Raw genomic sequence first — 19002 nt, forward strand, 5'->3', positions numbered from 1 at the left:
GTTTCCTCCCACAGTCCAAAAACATGCATGTTAGGCTGATTGGTAACTCTAAATTGTCCCTAGGTGTGAATGAGAGTGAATGGTTGTTTGTCTCTATGTGGCCCTGTGATGGACTTGCGACCCGTCCAGGGTGTACCCCGCCCCTCGCACAGTGATTGCTGGACATGGGCACCAGCGACCCCCGTGACCCAAAATGGAACAAACGGGTAAAGAAAATGGATGGATGGATGGATGGAACAATAAGATCTGTAATATAAGATGGAGCTAGGTTGTTGAGAGCTTTGTAGGTTAGAAGTAAGATTTTGAATTCTATTCTGGATTTGACAGGGAGCCAATGGAGAGAAGCTAAAACTGGAGAGATATGATCTCTGCTACAAACTCTCATTAATGTTAAAAATCTTGGTGTTATTTTTGATCAGGACACGTCTTTTATCCCCCACATTAAAAACGTTACTAGAACCTCCTTCTTCCACCTGCGTAATATCACTAACATTAGAAACATCTGATCTAAAGATGATGCAGAAGAACTGGTCCATGCATTTGTCACGTCTAGACTGGACTGTTGCAATGGTTTATTATCTGGGTGTCCAAATACTTCTTTAAAACATCTTCAGTTGATCCAAAATGCTGCTGCCAGAGTCTTAACTGGAGTTACTGGGAGAGATCAAGTTCATTCAACCTTTATTTAGACAGGTAATCCCATTGAGCCTCGAGGACTCACTTACAAGAGAGACCTGATTTCAACAAAGAAAGATGACAACAATGGACAACAATAAACAATTATAAAAAGTCATACTGCAGTTTTTTTTGTTGTTTTTTTTACAAATAGGATGGCTAAAAGAAAAAGGTAACAAAAAAAAAACAGCTAAATTATGTGGTGAATGTAGAAAACTAAAAACAGGTACATGTCAGCATTGGTCCCGGCCAGGTGTCCAACAGATTCTTAAAGACACTTAGAGAGGTCAAAGGTCAAGAGCTTCAAATCTTTTTGTAAGATATTCCAGGAAACAGGAGCGGAGTAGGAGAAGGTCCTTTTGTCTAGTTCAGTCCTCATCGAGGGAACACTGCAGGTAATGATGTCCTGAGAGCGCACGCTGTAGCTCTCTCCAGTTTTAGCTTCTCTCCATTGGCTCCCTGTCAAATCCAGAATAAAATTCAACATCCTACTTCAAACCTACAAATATCCTGATGCATGCTCAATAATCCACGTAGAAAAATCTAAAAAAAGTTAAATCTGGTCCTCTGGACATTCAAAAAAACAAATGTAGAAACGTTTCGTCTCTCATCCGAGAGACTTCCTCAGTCTGAGGTGCTGTATTCAGCTCAGTCTCTTAAATAGCACCTTCTCAGAGTGGATCAACCAGTTTGCTGCTGACAACCAGAACCAGCTGCTCACATGCTCAAGAAGGACCATCAGCCTAACAATGGATCATTAGCACCTGATGGCTGTTTACTGTTCACAGAGGGCTGAGTGATACTAGCAATCACAGCATTGTAAGAGGGGGACAGTTGAACCTGGAGGCTCCACCCCTGTTTAATGATGGACGATTTCTTTTCACAAAGATGGCCTCCTTTACTCCTCTCTCAAACCATCGTTCCTCTCTGTCCAGGATGTGAACATCTTCATCCCTGAAAGAGTGACCTCTGACCTGGAGATGAGTGTAGACCGCAGAGTCCTGGCCTGATGATGTTGATCTTCTGTGATGGTCCATCCTTTTGGCCAGTGGCTGTTTAGTTTCCCCGATGTAAGACTGATCACCCTCCTGACACTGAACAACATACACAATATTACTCTATTTGTGCCGGGGGACTGGATCTTTGGGATGAACCAGTCTTTTCCGTAATGTATTTTGGGGTTTAAAAGCCACTGGGACGTTATGTTTAGAAAATAAACGTCTCAGTTTCTCTGATACCCCCTCAACATACGGAATGACCACTGGTCTGGGTCTGGGTTCCTCCTTTTCACCTGTTGGCTGACTGGAGTCCTGTTTGGGTTTCTTCTTTCAGGAAGGCCCAGTTAGGATGTCCACATTGCTCTAGAGCCTGTCTTGTGTGGGATTTCTCCTTCTGCCTGGCTCCTGAGCTAGTGGGGACGCTGTCTGCTCTGTGGTACAGAGTCCTGATGACTCCTAACTTGTGCTCCAAAGGGTGATGGGAGTCAAACTGCAAATACTGGTCTGTGTGGGTGGGTTTGCGGTACACCTCAGTTTGCAAAAGTCCTCTATCAGAGACTGAGACCTCACAGTCCAAGAAAGCCAACCTGCCTTTTTTTTACATCTTCTTGTGTGAACTTGATGTATTTATCCACAGAGTTGATGTGGTCAGTAAAATGTTGGACTTCCTGAGATTTAATTTTAACCCAGGTGTCGTCAACATACCTGAACCAATGACTTGGTGGTGTCCCTGAAAAGGACGTCAAGGCTCTCTTTTCTACCTCCTCCATGTACAGGTTGGCAACAATAGGAGAAACTGGAGACCCCATAGCACACCCATGTTTCTGCCTATAATATTGCTCCCCATATGTGAAGTAGGTTGACTGCAGGCACAGTTTCAAGAGTTGACACAGTTGTTCTGTGGAAAGCGTGGTCCAGCTGCTCAGAGTGGTGTCTGATTTTAATCTTAAACTGACCACCTCTACTGCATCATCAACAGGAATGCACGTAAAGAGTGATGTGACATCAAAAGAGACCATTGTTTCATCAGTCTCCATGATGACATCCCTCACCTTGTCCACAAAGTCCATGGTGTTCTGTATGTGGTGTTCTGAGCTGCCAACTAAAGGGATGAGTACAGATGCCAGATATTTGGAAACATTGTAAGTGACAGAGTTAATCATGCTAACAATTGGTCTTAAAGGTACACCTTGTTTGTGGATTTTAGGTAAACCATACAGACTAGGTGTGGCCTCCCCTGGATACAGTCTGTGGTACAGAAAACGGTCAATAGCCTTGTCCTGCTCCAAAACTTTCAGGCAATCTATCAACTTCTTCTTGTAACCACTTCCTGGATCGCTTTTCAGATGTTCATAAGTGGTTAAGTCACTAAGGATTGTCATAACTTTCTCATGATAGTCTTTCTGGTTCAAAATCACTGTGCACCTTCCTTTGTCTGCTGGGAGAATGATGATGTTTTTGTCCTTGCTAAGAGTGGTGAGTGCATCCCTCTCCTCTCTACTGATGTTGGAAGGTGGTGATTTGGCATTGCTGAGGCAGGATGAAACTTTGATTCTGAGCTGTTCTGCTTCACCCTCTTTCATTTTGTTGTTGCGGATGGCTGATTCTGTGGCTGTGATCATCTCCACCAGAGGAATTCTACTGTTCAACTGTCTCCCTCTTACAATGCTGTGATTGCTAGTATCACTCAACCTCCTGTGAATAGTAAACAGCCATCAGTGTGCTAATGATCCATTGTTAGGCTGATGGTCCTTCTTGATCATGTGATCAGCTGGTTTTGGTTGTCAGCAGCAAACTGGTTGATCCACTCTGAGAAGGTGCTATTTAAGAGACTGAGCTGAATACAGCACCTCAGACTGAGGAAGTCTTTCAATGAAAGACAAAACATTTCTATGTTGTTTTTTTTTGTTGTTGTTTTGCTTTTTTTTTTTTTTTTTTTTTTTAATGTCCAGAGGACCAGATTTAACTTTTTTAGATTTTTTTACCCAGATTATTGAGCATGCATCAGGATACAGATGGACTATAGTTTCCCTGCATGGATACAGAGAATAAAACACCCACTTGTGGACAAATGTGAAATAGTTTGGAAAAATTTCACTCTACTTCAAATTTACTCATAAATCTAATCAGTTTTGTTTGAAGAGAAATCATTAATACACATGCAGAGCTATATACAGGAATTTGTCAGGTTAATATGGGGAATAAAAAGAATCAAAACATTTTACCTCTGAAGTTCTGCCTGAAAAGTAAGTGGATTCTTAGTGTTCTGGTGCAGATCCAGAATGATTTGAGCCAGTCGGACTGAGCGGTTGTATGACTTGTCCAGTTCATCAGCTATGAACAACAAGTCTGTGCTTAGAGTTGGCGTGACAAGTAAGCGCCAGATTAGACCTGGCAGGTACATCAAGACCGCCATGATCAGGAGAGAGTAAGGAAACATCTGAAAGGGCAAAGAGAAAAAAATGCCTTAAACAAGAGAACAATAAAGCAACAAAAATAAGAAATAATTAGTCTGGGCAATCCTTGAGGTAATTCACATTATCTCATGTTTTTTGTACAAGCGTTTTAAGTTAAGTTCATCTTATGTTGAGAAATGACAGTTACAGCTTTATGAGTCAAATCTTGAAAATAACATGCACAATCTCATTTTGTGGTGTGTCATGCTTAGAGCAGGAGTGCCCAATCCTGATCTTTGAGTGCCAATAATCTGCCTGGATTAGCTGTTCCTCTGTTCTTCAGCACATCTTTAAATTGTTCACATTGGTTCTGGTTGTAGGAAACAGACTTACACAAAAAGTTGCACTCTGGCAACTCTGAACCCACTGAGTCTCCTGCTGCAGACACAGACTCACCTGCTGCAGAACCAGACTCCCAAGCTCCAGACATAAACTTGGCTAAAGACTCTTACTCTCATGTTACAGACTCTTATTCACCTGCTCTGTCTCCAGAGGGCCCCATGCCTGCTGCAGTCCCTGTGGTGGCTCCCACCACAGTCCCCATAGTTTTTACATCCTCTGCAGCCTCTGTATCATGTGAGGGTTCAAATCACCCTGTGGGTCCTGAGTATCCACCAGGGGTCTTTACACCTCCTTCCTGTCCTGCCAAGGGGGTCCAGGCAGGCTCCTTTCTGTTGCCTGCTGCAGTGGGGTCCACACTACCTACTGCTGAGGGTTCCTCATCCTTAGCAGGTCTTGAGTATGCACAGGGTTCTACACCACCTGCAGCACTTGAGGTCTCTACATCACCTGCAGCACTTGAGGTCTCTACACCACCTGCAGAACTTGGTCTCCATGCCGCATGCAACTCCCGAGGTGGTCTCCATGCTGCCTGCAGCTCCCGAGGTGGTCTCCACGCCGCATGCAGCTCCTAAGGTGGTTCCCACGCCACATGCAGCTCCCAAGGTAGTCTCCATGCTGCTTGCATTCGGGTCTCCCTTGTAAATGAGTCCTTGAGGCTCAATGGGACTAACTTGTATAAATGAAAGTTGAATGAACAAATGCAGCTCCCAAGGTAGTCTCCACGCCACATGCAGCTCCCGATGTGTTCTCCATGCCACATATCACTCCTGATGTGGTCTCCATGCTGCATGCAGCTCCCAAGGTGGTCTCTACACTGTATGCAGCTCCTAAGGTGGTTCACATGCTGCATGCAGCTCCCAAGGTGGTTCCCACGCGTCCAGGCTCCTCACCTTGTCCAGGCTCCTTGCCTCATCCAGGCTCCTTGCCTCGCTTTGGGTCCTCACCTTGCACTGGGTCCTTGCCTCAGTCTGGGTCCTCACTTCTCCTCAAGGGCTCCACACCACTTGGGTATTCCCCGGCACCCACAGGCCTGGCTCCAGACCTGCTCCAGGGTTTTGGATGGCCTCCCGTCCGCTCGTGCGACCTGCTCCAGTGTTTCGGATAGCCTCCCAGCTGCCACCTGAACTTTGGTCCTGTGCTGGATGGCCTCCCAGTTGCCTACCTAACCTACTCCAACCCGTTGGACAATCTCCTGACCGCTTGGACATTTTTGTGTTTCTTGTGTTTTTGATGTAGTTTCTAGTTTTTTTTCCTGAGTTTTTATTTCTGTCCTTGTGTTTTCCTTGTGACCTCCATCCTTGCAGCTCCCCCCTCCTCCCACCCAAGGTATGTGGGGTGGGATTTTGGAGACATCAAGGGACGCCCTTGGGGTGAGGTACTGTAAGGATGGTGCACTCTGTGGTCACCCTGCATCACGTCCTGTTAATTTTCCAGATCAGTGTCACCTGTGTGTCCTGTCCAGCTGCTTGTAATTATGTCTCATCTAGTCTGTGTATTTAAGTCTAGGTCTGTGTTATTCATTGTCGGTGCATTGTTGGGTATGTTCTCGTCCTGTCCTGGTCCTGGTTCTGTCTTGTTTATATCCAGTCATGTAAGTTTTGCTGCCTCATCAGCCTATCTACTTTCCTTATTAAAAGTGTATTTAATTTTACGACCTGGCCTCCGAGTCCTGCCTACACCACTGTGTACGTTCCTGTCTTGCACAGATTGAAACCCTGACACATGCATGTTAGGCTGACTGGTAATTCTAAATTGTCCCTAGGTGAGAGAGTGAATAGTTATTTGTCTCATTTGTCTCTATGTGTCCCTGTAATGGACTGGAGACTTGTCCAGGTGTCCCTGTGATGGACTGGAGACCTGTCCAGGTGTCCCTTTGATGCACTGGAGACCTGTCCAAATGTCCTTGTGATGGACTGAAGACCTGTCCCACATGTCCCCCGCCTCTTGCACAGTGACTGCTGGATATGGGCACCAGTGACCTCATGACTCGAAAAGGAATAAGTGGATAAAAATGATGGATGGATGGTTGGATGGATGGATGTTAATTTCATACAACAATTAATTAAAACATCTAGATGTTGTACAAATAAAATATATTGGGTATAACTAATGATGATAGACCTGAAATCAGTCAATAATTAATGACTAACTCCAATGATTTCAATACTTTTTAGCTAGTTGAAAAATTATGATTTTAATTAGTTTAAGAGTTTGCAACTTATTTTTTAAACTTGTAAATAGTTTCCATGTAGGCTCTACTAGCTTCAGCCAATTGCAGTGTGATCAGTGTCTAATCTATACCAAAGCTTAAAAGTACATTTTCAGAATTCATGCGAGACCATATAATGAATTCTTCTGTAATACCAGCTTGTACTATTCAGTAATTTATACAAAATTGTAGCATGATTTAGCCTATACAACATAGCCATATACGCCTCAGAAACCACACCATTATGCATACCGCAAGACTCAATCAATGGAGGAACCATCTTCTCTGTGGTCCACACTGTTCTCACGCACCTGGAGCAGAAGGGCTCCTACGTCTGTATGCCGTTTGTGGACTTCACATCCGCCTTTAACACCATGATTCCCCAGGCCCTGATGGACAAACTGCTGACACTAAGACTAAGCCCCTCCATATGCAACTGGATCCTGGATTTCTTAACCAACAGACCACAGTCTGTGAGGATCCACAACTTCTCATCCTCCACCATAATCAGCACTGGCTACCCTCTGGGCTGTGTGGTGAGCCCTTTCCTGTTCACTCTGCTCACATATGACTGTGTACCTACCCATCTGGTACTTGGATGCATCACAAACAATGATGAGTCTGGCTATAGACAGAAGGTAGAACACCTGGAGAGCTGGTGTAGAAAGAACAACCTCCACATCATTGTGAAGAAGATGAAGAAGATTATTGTGAATTTCAGAAGGGGCAGACACCCCTCTGTCCACAAGAGGATCTGTGGTGGAAATGGTCTCCATTTACAAATACTTGGGTGTGCACCTGAATGATTATCACAGCTGGGGCAACAACACTACCAGTCTGATCAAGAAAGCACATCAGTGACTCTACTTCCTCAGGCAGCTTAGGCGAGCTGGATTGGGAACTCAGTCCTCACCTCCTTCTACAGGTGGAGAGCATCCTGTGCTCCAGCATCAACGTGCGGCATGGGAGCTGATCTGCTGGAGAGAGAAAAGCTCTGCAGAGAATGGTGAAGGCTGCACAGAAGACCGTTGGAGTCAGCCTCCCCACCATCACAAACATCTACACCTCCAGAAGCAGGAAGATGGCCACCTGCATCATGAAGGACCCCACTCACTCAGCACACACACTTTTTGCCCTGCTCCCCTCAGGCAGGAAGTTGAGGAGCATTAAGTGTAGAACCACTAGACTGAGGAACAGCTTCTACCCTGAGGCTGTTAGACTCATGAATCTATAACCAGGACAATCACTGTAATGCCACTTTAATTGGTGATATGTCACTTTAACAATGCTGCTGATTTCTTACCCATAAGCTGCTGTATTCAAACCCATCTGCTCACAATAGAGTCATGTTAAGGCTGCTGTTTAATACACTGTATTGTATTATCCATCCATCCATTATCTTTTACCCACTTCTTCCATTTTGGGTCATGGGGGTCGCCGGTGCCCATGTCCAGCAATCATAGTGCGAGGGGCGGGGTACACCCTGGACAGGTCTCCAGTCCATCACAAGGCCACATAGAGACAAACGAGACAAACAACCATTCATTCTCTCACTCACACCTAGGGACAATTTAGAGTTACCATCAGTCTAACATGCATGTTTTTGGTCTGTGGGAGGAAACTGGAGTACCTGGAGAAAACCCACGCATGCACGGAGAGAACATTCAAACTCCACAGAAAAGCCCTGGGCCGGGATTCGAACTGGGGTGACCTGCTTGCTGAGAGGCAGCAGCTCTACCAACTGCCCCGCTGTGCTGCCCCAAAATCTAATCCGTTTTAGAAATTCATCCTGTATTATTTTTACTTAGAATCAGACAACTGCAAAGTCACACATTACTTTTTGCATCTTTCAAGTAAAATTAATCTGTTGTTCATGAGATGTTTGCTGACAGTCACACACAAACATGGGCAAAAATAGCATTACTCATTGTTATTATTATTATTATTATTATTATTATTATTATTATTATTATTATTATTATTATACAAAAATAAGCAAAAGTCTTGCACTGAACGCATCTGTTAGTGACGGTGGACTAAATTATACATGCTGGTGTGGATATTTTGCAGCAGTCCTCATTAAAGATGTAGTCTAACATTTTCAGATGTGCAAGTGGCTCTAAATTAACAAGGTCAACTGTGGCTGAGTGGTGAGCGCAGTTGTCTTCCACTGAGTGAGCTATAGGTTAAATGTCTCCAGTCGACAGTCAAATGTCAAAATATTCCTGAGTAAAACACTGAACATTGTCTCTGGTGTGTGTTGTCTTTGTGTATGAATGTGATCTGAAGCAAGAGTCTCCATCCACTGGGCTTGGGTCCAGTACTGGGCAAATGTACCCGGTACCTCATTTGGTACCAGGACACATAAAAAGAATAAGTTTCATATTGAATAAAAAAGTTAAGTCAGATCCTCTGGACGGGTTCAAAAATTAAAAATTGTAGAAACGTTTCGGGATTTTTTTTTTTTTATAACGTTTGTTTTTTTTAACCTGTCCAGAGGACCTGACTTTTAGATTTTTCTACCTGGATTACTGAGCATGCTTCAGTATATTTCATATTTTCTATTTGTGTTAATCTGCATGGTGTTTTTTTTAACTATCCCTCCTGTTCACACAATTTTAGCACTTGACTCAGTCGCATGTTTTCATGCTCCGCTAAGCTCTCAAACTAACTTTAGCAAAAATGAATTAACAACAAACATTGTTGAAGAGCCTCTTCAATAAAAAACAAAATACAATCATCCAATAAAGCCCTGAAACTTTCAAAACTGTTTCACCACATGGAAACTAAACTGCCTTCTCGAAAAGATGACCCTTAGAAGTTTTTGGAAAGAAAGAATAGTGTGATCATGTAATGAATGATACCTGTATGATATTATCCATAATTTAAACGGATTCTTTCATTTTTCTGGACTGAGTTCTATCGTGCCTTGAATGATTAAATGTGGACGGAAACGTGTTTAAATTTCTGACTCACCAACAACAGTGAGCCGTTTAATTAAAAACGATTTAAAACACATCACACATTTACATTAATTGACAGATTGATTACAATTAACACAGCTTAATTAATGAGCTTTACAATGAGAAATCATACGGCCATGATTTCTTACTTGCAACTGAAATACAACAGACATTTCTGAAAATATCTGGATTAATTACTGGCAGATAGAAGAGTTTTAAAGATGGGAAAATGAAGTTTAAATGGAGAGAGATGGATGAGGGAATGTGTCTGTATAACCAGAACAACACGCTCCTTTGGTCGCAGCTTAACCCACGGTACACTCGCAAGTGAAGATCGACTCTTTTACCTTTGCAGACGATAGTTTCGGCTCCGGTGTAGAGTTTTCTTTCAACTCTTTTCAGCGTCTCCGTAAGAACAGCTGTGACCTCAGGAGTCGTGAGAGTACTTCGTTCAACAGCACGCTCACCTCCCAGGTGGACTCACATGAGCTGTGAGCCCGTCAGAATTCCACTCAGATGTGGAAGATTCCATAATCCCCACGAGACTCGAAAGAACTCCCAACTAACTCCAGCACTTCAGAACTTTCGTTCGGTTCTACTCTCAGAACTTTGGTTCATGTCTGGAACGTTGTTCTGCTTGGAACTCTTGTTCTTTTCGGAACTCTTGTTCTACTTGGAACTAGGAAGTGTCGACCCTTTTAAAGAGGTCACTTCCGGTTCCTCTGAGAACTTCCTGATTGGTTGAACGAACCAACAGGGGTGTGGTTTTAGTGACGTAAGAGGTTATTACAAGTCAAGGAGACAGAGTAGATTGTTTTAAGAACAGACAGAAAGATGTTTTGAAGAAACAGAGACATTTAGGAGCCAGTCTCCTTCTATCTATCTGAGAGAGTTAAACATGACATTTCGTTCCGATAAACATGTTTTTGACCGTTCCTTGACTTTTGACCGACTCACTCCTTCTCATTTCAGACAGAAGATCAAAAATGCATCATTACTCTTGTAACAGACATTAACTTGATTTCTACTTTGAATGAGGATTAAAAATCATTAATACTGTTTCACAGTTGATTTAAAGTGAGTAGTTCACTTCAACATTTAAAATGGTTTGAACTAAACACACTTTTGATTATCAAGACATTTGTAAAATAGTAATGATAATATGAAAGAGAGTGTTCTTTCAATTGATCCGTGCAGGACACACTTAGAAAGTCTCTGGATGAGCTTAATCTGTGTTTCTGGACTCAAATCAATGAAATAACAGTTCCTGTCCCAGGATCAGGTTTTGACCTGAGGCTTAGTTCACTACAGTCACAAAGGTCAGAGACAATTATTGAAGCCCACCACTTTCATAAATGTGTCTGAACTGAAAGAATCATATTGAGCAGTTAACCGCATTGCTAAGGTCACAGATGAATTATATTAAACAGATTACAAAATAATAATAAAATAAATGAGATTACTAAATATATAATAAAAATACATATCATAACTATAGATGTAAATATATATATATAATCCACTTGATAGTATTTTGTTATGAAGGTGACCTTCCCTCACACTCGTGCCCCTGCAGGGGGTTCGTGGAAAAGTTGTTGCAGAAAACCAGTCCATGGGGCACAAAAGTTTGGGTATCTACAACAATGACTGGTCTCAAGAAAATGATTTATTTAGATTAGCTTTGTAGATATGTAGAGTAGTCAATGAATGTGTTTTGATGGATAAATAGTGTACAGATTGTGTTCTCAAACCCTTTAGTTACCCTAGTTGGATAAAAAAGTACAATACAAGTACAGTCCCTCTACAAGGCTGCAGAATGCAATCAATCACACCAGCGTAAGTTAAGAGATCCTAGTGTCGTTTTCTGCCGTTAGGAGTGTTGAACCCAATTGCAGGAGGATGACAGGAGGCTCGTAGAAAATCTAAATATTTATTATACAAAAACAAAGCAAAGACTGTCGGGGCAGCTTACTTACTAAATAACAGGACACAGGACGGAAGGCAGAAATGCACACCATAAGGATTATCCCGAGACCAAGACAAGACACCAGTGAACTGCATATATACACACACTGATTCGGACAATGACAGACACCTGCGGTGATTAACATTAGACACAGGTGAGACAGGGGCTGAACATGAGGGAAAACACTGAGGGCTGGAAACATGAGGAAACAGACAGAGACAGAACTAAAACCCCACAGTACTCCCCACTCAAGGGATAGTTCCAGACATCCCAAGGACAAGCTCCATCCAACTTGGGTGGGAGGCGGGACAAACCAAGATGGAGAAACACAAAGGACCAGAAGAACAAAAAAACGACGGGTAAACCTGGGTAACTAAACACAAAACCAAATCCAGGAACCCCAACCACAGTCAAGGTGGATGGTCAGGAGACCATCCAGGGCAGGACCAGTATTCAGGAGGGCGACCAGGTGACCATCCCCAAAAAGGCAGGAGATTAGGGGGGCAGCCAGGAAACCATCCACCTTCAGGCCAGAACTCCAGCGGGCACCAGGGGACCATCCATCTCGGGGTAGTACAGATGTCCATCTATGCCCTCTTAGACTCAAGCAGGCGAGGACCTCTTCGGGCAGACCAGGGACAAAGACCTCTGAAGGCAGACCAGGGACAAAGACCTCTGAAGATGGACCAGGGACGGAGACCTCTGAAGACGGGCCAAAGACAAAGACCTCTGAAGACGGGCCAGAATCTTCTGCGGTCAGGCTCAGAGCGAGGACCTCAGCTGATGAGCCAGGAGCGAAGACCTCAGGCAGACCAGGGACGAGGCGTGGTCCAGGACTAGAGCAGCAGGAGGTGGAGACGGGGCTGCAGCAGCAGGAGGTGGAGACGGGGCTGCAGCAGGAAGACCAGGGACCAGAGCTGCATCAGGAGATGGGTTCAGAGCTGCTGCTAGGGAGTCAGGGACAGGGTCTGGAGCTGCTGCTGGGGAGTCAGAGACAGAACCAGAGCTGCAGCAGTAGGAGATTGGGTCAGGGCTGCAACAGGTGTAGGAGCCAGAGCTGCAGCAGGTGATGGGGCTGAAACTGTAGCAGGTGGTGGGACCGGGACTGCCGCAGGAGATGGAGCCATGAACCCTTCTGTAGGACTGGAGTGAGGAGCATCCACCTGGGTCTCCTCGTGGCAGGACAGAAACGGATCCAGATATGTTGCCACTATGGAAGCCTGCCACCTTTCTAGCTCCTCCAGCGAAGGAGGGCTGGACTGCTCCTACAGCAGGAGGGGGCATGGGTTCCTCTCCCCCAGCGAACTCCCCCCTTGCTGCTCCAGCAAGTGAGAGCCGGACCGCTCCTCTCGTGGACACGGGTATCTCTCCCCAGCAAAATCTTCTGCTGTTCAACTGGCAACTGAGGGCTGGGTTTCCCCCTCGCCTGCGAAGCTCTCTCCTTCCCACGCTGGATTTGGGGAGGACCAGCAGTTCGTCCCCCTCTCTCAGCCGATCGTGCAGGACAGCCAGGAGGAGAATGAGGAGGAGGGGGTGGGCAGCGGGGTGTAGCGGCGAGGCGGAGAGGGATGGAGTGGCCATGAGGTTGAGGACCCAGGTTTAATGGCCAAGTGCGTCAAAACAGCTTCTTCCTCCTCTCCTTCTTCTCTCTGTCTCGTTGAGTAGTCTTATCCGCCTCACGGGCCAGAAACTCAAACAAGGTTATCATCCTCCTGCTTGGTTCAAAGTTGGTCTCGGGATTCTGTCGTGTTCTGCCGTCAGGAGTGTTGAACCCAATTGCAGGAGGATGACAGGAGGCCGTGGAAAATCTAAATATTTATTATACAAAAACAAAGCAAAGACTGTCGGGCAGCTTACTTACTAAACAACAGGACACAGGGCAGAAACACACACCATAAGGATAATCCTGAGACCAAGACACCAGTGAACTGCATATATACACACACTGATTAGGACTATGACAGACACCTGCAGTAATTAACATTAGACACAGGTGAGACAGGGGCTGAACACGAGGGAAAACACTGAGGGCTGGACACACGAGGAAACAGACAGAGACAGAACCAAAACCCCACACCTAGTGAAAATTGCTCAACTTACTTTGTGCATCCAAAGTGAGCGCTCCTCAAAATTCCCATCACTGTCAAACTCGTGATGCATGAGAGTGTCCCAGCAGTACATGTCTACATAGCTGGCTTGTTTAACTGTGAAGTTGCTAGGTGTGAAACAGCTGATCTGAGGCCCTGCGAAATAAACAAATCTGAAATGTAACATCATCTGCAAATATAGGAGCTGCTCTCTGCAGTGTCTTGCTGTTCAATTTGTCTGTAATCAGCCACTTAGGACATCTGCATATGAACATATGTAGTACTTATTAACATGTACAATGGTGGATACATTTGTTGGTACATTTCTACAATAACCAAAGCCACAACTGAAGAGACACATCAGAGCTCCAGTTTTCTCATCTGACCCAGAATATTGTTTCAGAAAGTTGTCAACTTATATTTTTGTGTTTTCTGTTGTACAAGTTGTTCTAGTGCTGTAAGCACTAGTTAAAAAGGGACACAAGGATGAGTTTATCAATCCTCAACATTTACATGACTTGTATATTCACTGTTGTTTATTAAATCCTAACAGCTAAGGGTCATTAGTTACAGTGATTTTCATTATAACATCTACCAATGGAAGAAATGAAAGTTACAGTGTACGATTTTTTGCTAGATTAGTAATCAAAACTTCAATTCAATAAAAAAAAAAAAGAAGAAAATTCAATAAATTAGGTTTAACAACTGCAGGACATTCTTCAGTGCTTGATAAAAACTTTGTAACAATTTTAAATCAAGCCTCACAAACTGTATATGTAACTTACTTTATCTGCACAATGTTGTGAATTGAACTAAATTCTCTTTAGCAAATAATTACAACACAAGTACAAACACTTGTTTTTCTTTAGGCCGTGAGTCATCCTGTTGCATCTCACTCAGTCCTCTACATCTTATGTCTTCACTTCAACCACCTGCAGCATTATTATGGAATAGATTCTGAAAGTGCTGCTTAAAAACAGCTTGTGAAGAGAAAATGGAAGTGCTCATAATTACAGGGTATGACTGAGGGCTAAAGCAAACAAAATTCAACACAAAGCCTTAGTTGAGTTAAAAAAGCAGTTTGGAGGCAGAGAGTTGCTTACCCAGGGAGAGCTCGCGAGTGAAGGCCATACACACCAACATGAGTGGGAGACCAACAGACACATACTTGATGACCTTGTCTAAAGGAAGCTCTAGTTCCAGATGGTTGATCCTGTAGATCCCTGACCTGTCCTGCAGCAGGGCATCAGAGAGCATGGCCTTGGCTGCTGCCTGGGCGATGGACATTTTAGCAACCTACCCAGTGATAACAAAAACCGTTACATTTGGAACGAAAGGAAGGTGGTTACCAACATCATTTTTTGCACTGAATTCAAGCTACAGAAATGGCATTTTCTGTGCAAATGCAGTTTGAATGCTAAATAACTCTCTGAAATTTGCTGAAGATAACAAAACTGAAATAACAATAACCTTAAAATCAACAGAACATGTGACTAAATGAGCAGAACACAAACAGCAGAGCAGTGGCTAAAAGCAGTAGAACATAAACTAAAAACCACAACAAGCATAAAAGTAGCTAAAATAATATTAGCAGAAACTAATAAAAACAGCAGAATAGTATCTGAAAATTGCAAAGCAGATGTGTACATTATCAAATGAGTATGTAAAATAACCAAAACTGATGTTAAAATTTCCTGATGCATTCTGATGTTAAAATTGGCAAATAGTACAAAGGTTAAAGTATTAAAACATATACAAAGGTTTGGTCAAGTGAAGCTGCGATCAGTAAAACCTGATAAAATCAGCTAAGCATAGGTCCAATTGAGTAAACTAGATGGTAACGTTAGAAAACCTTTATTATAAGTAGAAAAACAGTAAATAAACACTGCAAAACAATAAAATAAATATAAGTACCAAACTATTAACTTAAAACTTTCATGCAGCATAAAAGGAAAAGATAGAGCAAGTATGCTAAAGCAGATTTTTAAAAATGATTCTTCTTTACCAAATTCAATTCCATTGTCTACTGGAAATTTAGTTTGAATAATTACCTATATTGAAAAGCATACCTTACAAAACAAAAAAAGAATTATAGCTATTGCCACTTGAACTGAATGTTTTGATACATTGATGAATAAAATAATCCAAATAATGCATTAGTAGTTTGATATTAAAAATGTAGTGAAGCAGAAATATTTAACAGACAACAACATGATGGAGATTAAAACGTTTTTTTACCTTACGTCTTCCAGTTTTCTTTGTTTCTGATTTCTGTTGGTGGAGCCACAATGTCTCTCTGAAAACCTGCTGAGAGTTAGAAAGTTCTTTAAGTAGTCACGGACTGTCATAGCAAAGAGGAGGTTGATCTGGGCTGGACCAGGCTGTGCCAGGTTTGGGTGTAATTACAGAGAAGACATCTGGAAGCATGTAGGTGCCCACATAACAGTTACTGCATCAGGCCACAGTAGGACTTAAAATGATGTCTATGTGTCCACTGGTAGCCAAACTGTGCAATGAGCTGTGGTCTACTTCAAACAAGCAAACTATTGCCAGAGGCTTTTATAGCCTCTGTCATTCTGGTTCTATTTTTACTACTGCCTCTGAACTACTGCAAACAGCCAAGCCTGTTTCCAGTTGCATGCACTCAGAGACAAGCAAAATGGGCAACTTTAGCTGTTGCCTCTAGGAAAGAATGTCGCCGGTTCAAATCCAGGCCGGGGACCATTCTGGGTGGAGTTTGCATGGTCCCTCCGTGGTGCGTGGGTTTTCTCCAGGTACTCCAGTTTCCTCCCACAGACCAAAAACATTCATGTTAGACTGATGGTAACTCTAAATTGTCCCTAGGAGGGACGAAGGGAATGAGTGAGTGAGTGAGTGAGTGAGTGAGTGAGTGAGTGAGTGAGTGAGTGAGTGGTTGTTTGTCTCGTTTGTCTCTAGTATATGTGTCCCTGTGATGGACTGGAGACCAGTCCAGAGTGTCCCCCACCTCTCACACAGTGACTGTTGGACATAGGCACCAGTGACCCTTGTGTCTAAAAAGGAAAAACTGGGTAAAGATAATGGACGGATGGATGGATGGATTTTAGAAGGTATTTGACATACAGAGCAGCAACTATATTCTGCTTTTAAATATGCAATTTTTCAGTGCAACAGAGAGATTTTAGAATCTACCAAGTTTTACCAAGGTACTTGGTTCAAAGGTACCAAATCTTCATTTCTTATAACTGTGAAATGCTGTGGGAAACTGGTGAGGCCACTTTGCCTCCCAAAGTGACAATTTGTTGTAAAAATGGAAGTGCAGCATGGAAGAAGCTGTAGTCAAAATCTATAAAGGTTGCCACAGATGTAACTTGGCAACAGGCGGCATGAGAATGTCACATGCTGATATAACTTGATTGCATAAAGTAGAAGTGTCACTTCTAGGGTTTTATATATCAGAACAATATTTGACCTTTACAAGGTTCTATATATCTTCACATCTAACCTAACACAAAAAAAGAGACTCTCTCTCTAGTTTGTGATCCAGTAGCTTATACAGTAGAATCTGCTCTGAACCCATTTCACTCTGGATAAAGACAGTGCCATAACCAGAAAAATCAACCATAAGGTCAGAAGTTTTTAATGGGTGTTGGGGAGGTCTATGTGCAAAGTCAGGACACCAGTGGGTTTTTTAATTGTGCATGAAGAAACGTCATAGATGGATCGAGGATGATTTGAACATACAAAACCTTCAGAAAGTATGGAGGTTTAATGTACTGGTGGGAGCATATAGATATGTGCTCTAGTTTTCTGCTGGGTCCACATGAGGGGTTTTTCCTAGGACTGACAGCACACAAATTGTTTTCTATATGCATGAGCTAAACAAAAAATTGCTTTTGCCTGCTCTTCAAATTGTCACGATATTACATGACAGTCATTCTACAGGCTCAGCAGAGTGAGGCCACAGCTGATATTGCAGAAACCATGTTACACATGTCCTTTACAGCTCTGCACACTCTGCTCACATGAGATATCAGAAACATCTGGTGCTTCAACTTTTCTGATGCCAATGATCCATTGTTAGGCTGATGGTCCTTCTTGACCATGTGAGCAGCTGGTTCTGGTTGTCAGCAGCAAACTGGTTGATCCACTCTGAGAAGGTGCTATTTAAGAGACTGAGCTGAATACAGCACCTCAGACTGAGGAAGTCTTTCGGATGAAAGACGAAACGTTTCTACATTTTTTTGCTTTGTTTTGTTTTATGTTTTTTTTTAATGGTCAGAGGACCAGATTGAACTTTTTTGGACAGTTAAGTTAAGTTTCAACTTCGTCTTCACTTCTTCGCAAGCACATCTACTTCTCAACTTCTGCTACACGCTTCTGGAGCTCAGAACTGAAACAAACTCAGTTTCTGCATGGAAGAGAAGCATCCTTTCTGCACAGAGACGGGACAAAAGAAACCTTGCAGAACCAGAACATCACACCGCAGAGTGGTAAATCCCAGTTGACTTCGGAACCAGTGGCCGGACCTTCGTCCCTCCAACCGACGACAGGTGAACTTTGAGGAAAAATCAGCCTTTCAGTCACCGGAGCATCTCAGGCCTTGCTGGTATCATTTTAAGCAGTTGTGGAACATTCTGACAGCTTGTTCTGGTGAGAGAGACCCTTGAATGCCTTTCTGGTGATCATACATCACAATAATCTTGCTTTACACACTCTACATCTCATTTAGACACAATTTGAACTACTTCACAAACAGAACCAGTCCAAAAATCTGCCTTTTTAAAGTTTCACTGGTTTGAATAATCAAGTAGACCTTTGATACAAAGCTATTCATTATTCATTTCTTTGTTGTGCATAATCTTCATCAGATATATCACAGATTATTATTTTTGTAATAAAATACATGAAATCAACTAAATTTGTGATTATTTTGGCATATCTGTGTGTATTAACTGATTTAAACTGATTTGACCTTTAAACACAAGAAAAGAATTCACGTTTCAGTTTACATTTAATTTGGGGTTAGAGACTGATTTGTTCCTCTAAAGAGAGGTGGTGCCCACAACGAGGTTATTTGTATAATAAATGCATATCTTATGAGCTTAACTCATAACTGATAATTTACAATATATATCCAACCCCATATCCCTCTACACCTGTTTAGAACTTAATTGTTGGTATTTTTTATATTCTTTGTTATTTAAAAAAAATATATATTCTCTTTTTTTTTATATATATCTTGTGTAATTCCTTGTGTATGTTCCTTTGTACTAAAACTCTGGCACAACAATTTCCTTTGGAATCCATAAAGTTCTTTCTTTCTG

At 42.7% G+C, this 19002-nt stretch overlaps 1 protein-coding gene across 1 annotated transcript; it reads right to left on the reverse strand.

The window, feature by feature from the left end:
• Positions 1 to 3894: 3894 nt before the first annotated feature.
• Positions 3895 to 15945, reverse strand: LOC119420338 (pannexin-3-like). The gene is made up of 4 exons (XM_037687725.1): positions 15935 to 15945; positions 14800 to 14992; positions 13710 to 13852; positions 3895 to 4113 (listed from the first exon to the last, which is right to left on the reverse strand). Exons 2-4 carry the CDS (start codon positions 14981 to 14983, stop codon positions 3895 to 3897), a joined length of 546 nt encoding a protein of 181 aa, XP_037543653.1. The 5' UTR covers positions 14984 to 14992; positions 15935 to 15945.
• Between the last annotated feature and the right edge of the window lie 3057 nt (positions 15946 to 19002).

Source organism: Nematolebias whitei, chromosome 14 (genome assembly GCF_014905685.2).
Source record: "Nematolebias whitei isolate Nwh7 chromosome 14, NemWhi1, whole genome shotgun sequence".
Lineage (NCBI taxonomy): Eukaryota > Metazoa > Chordata > Actinopteri > Cyprinodontiformes > Rivulidae > Nematolebias > Nematolebias whitei.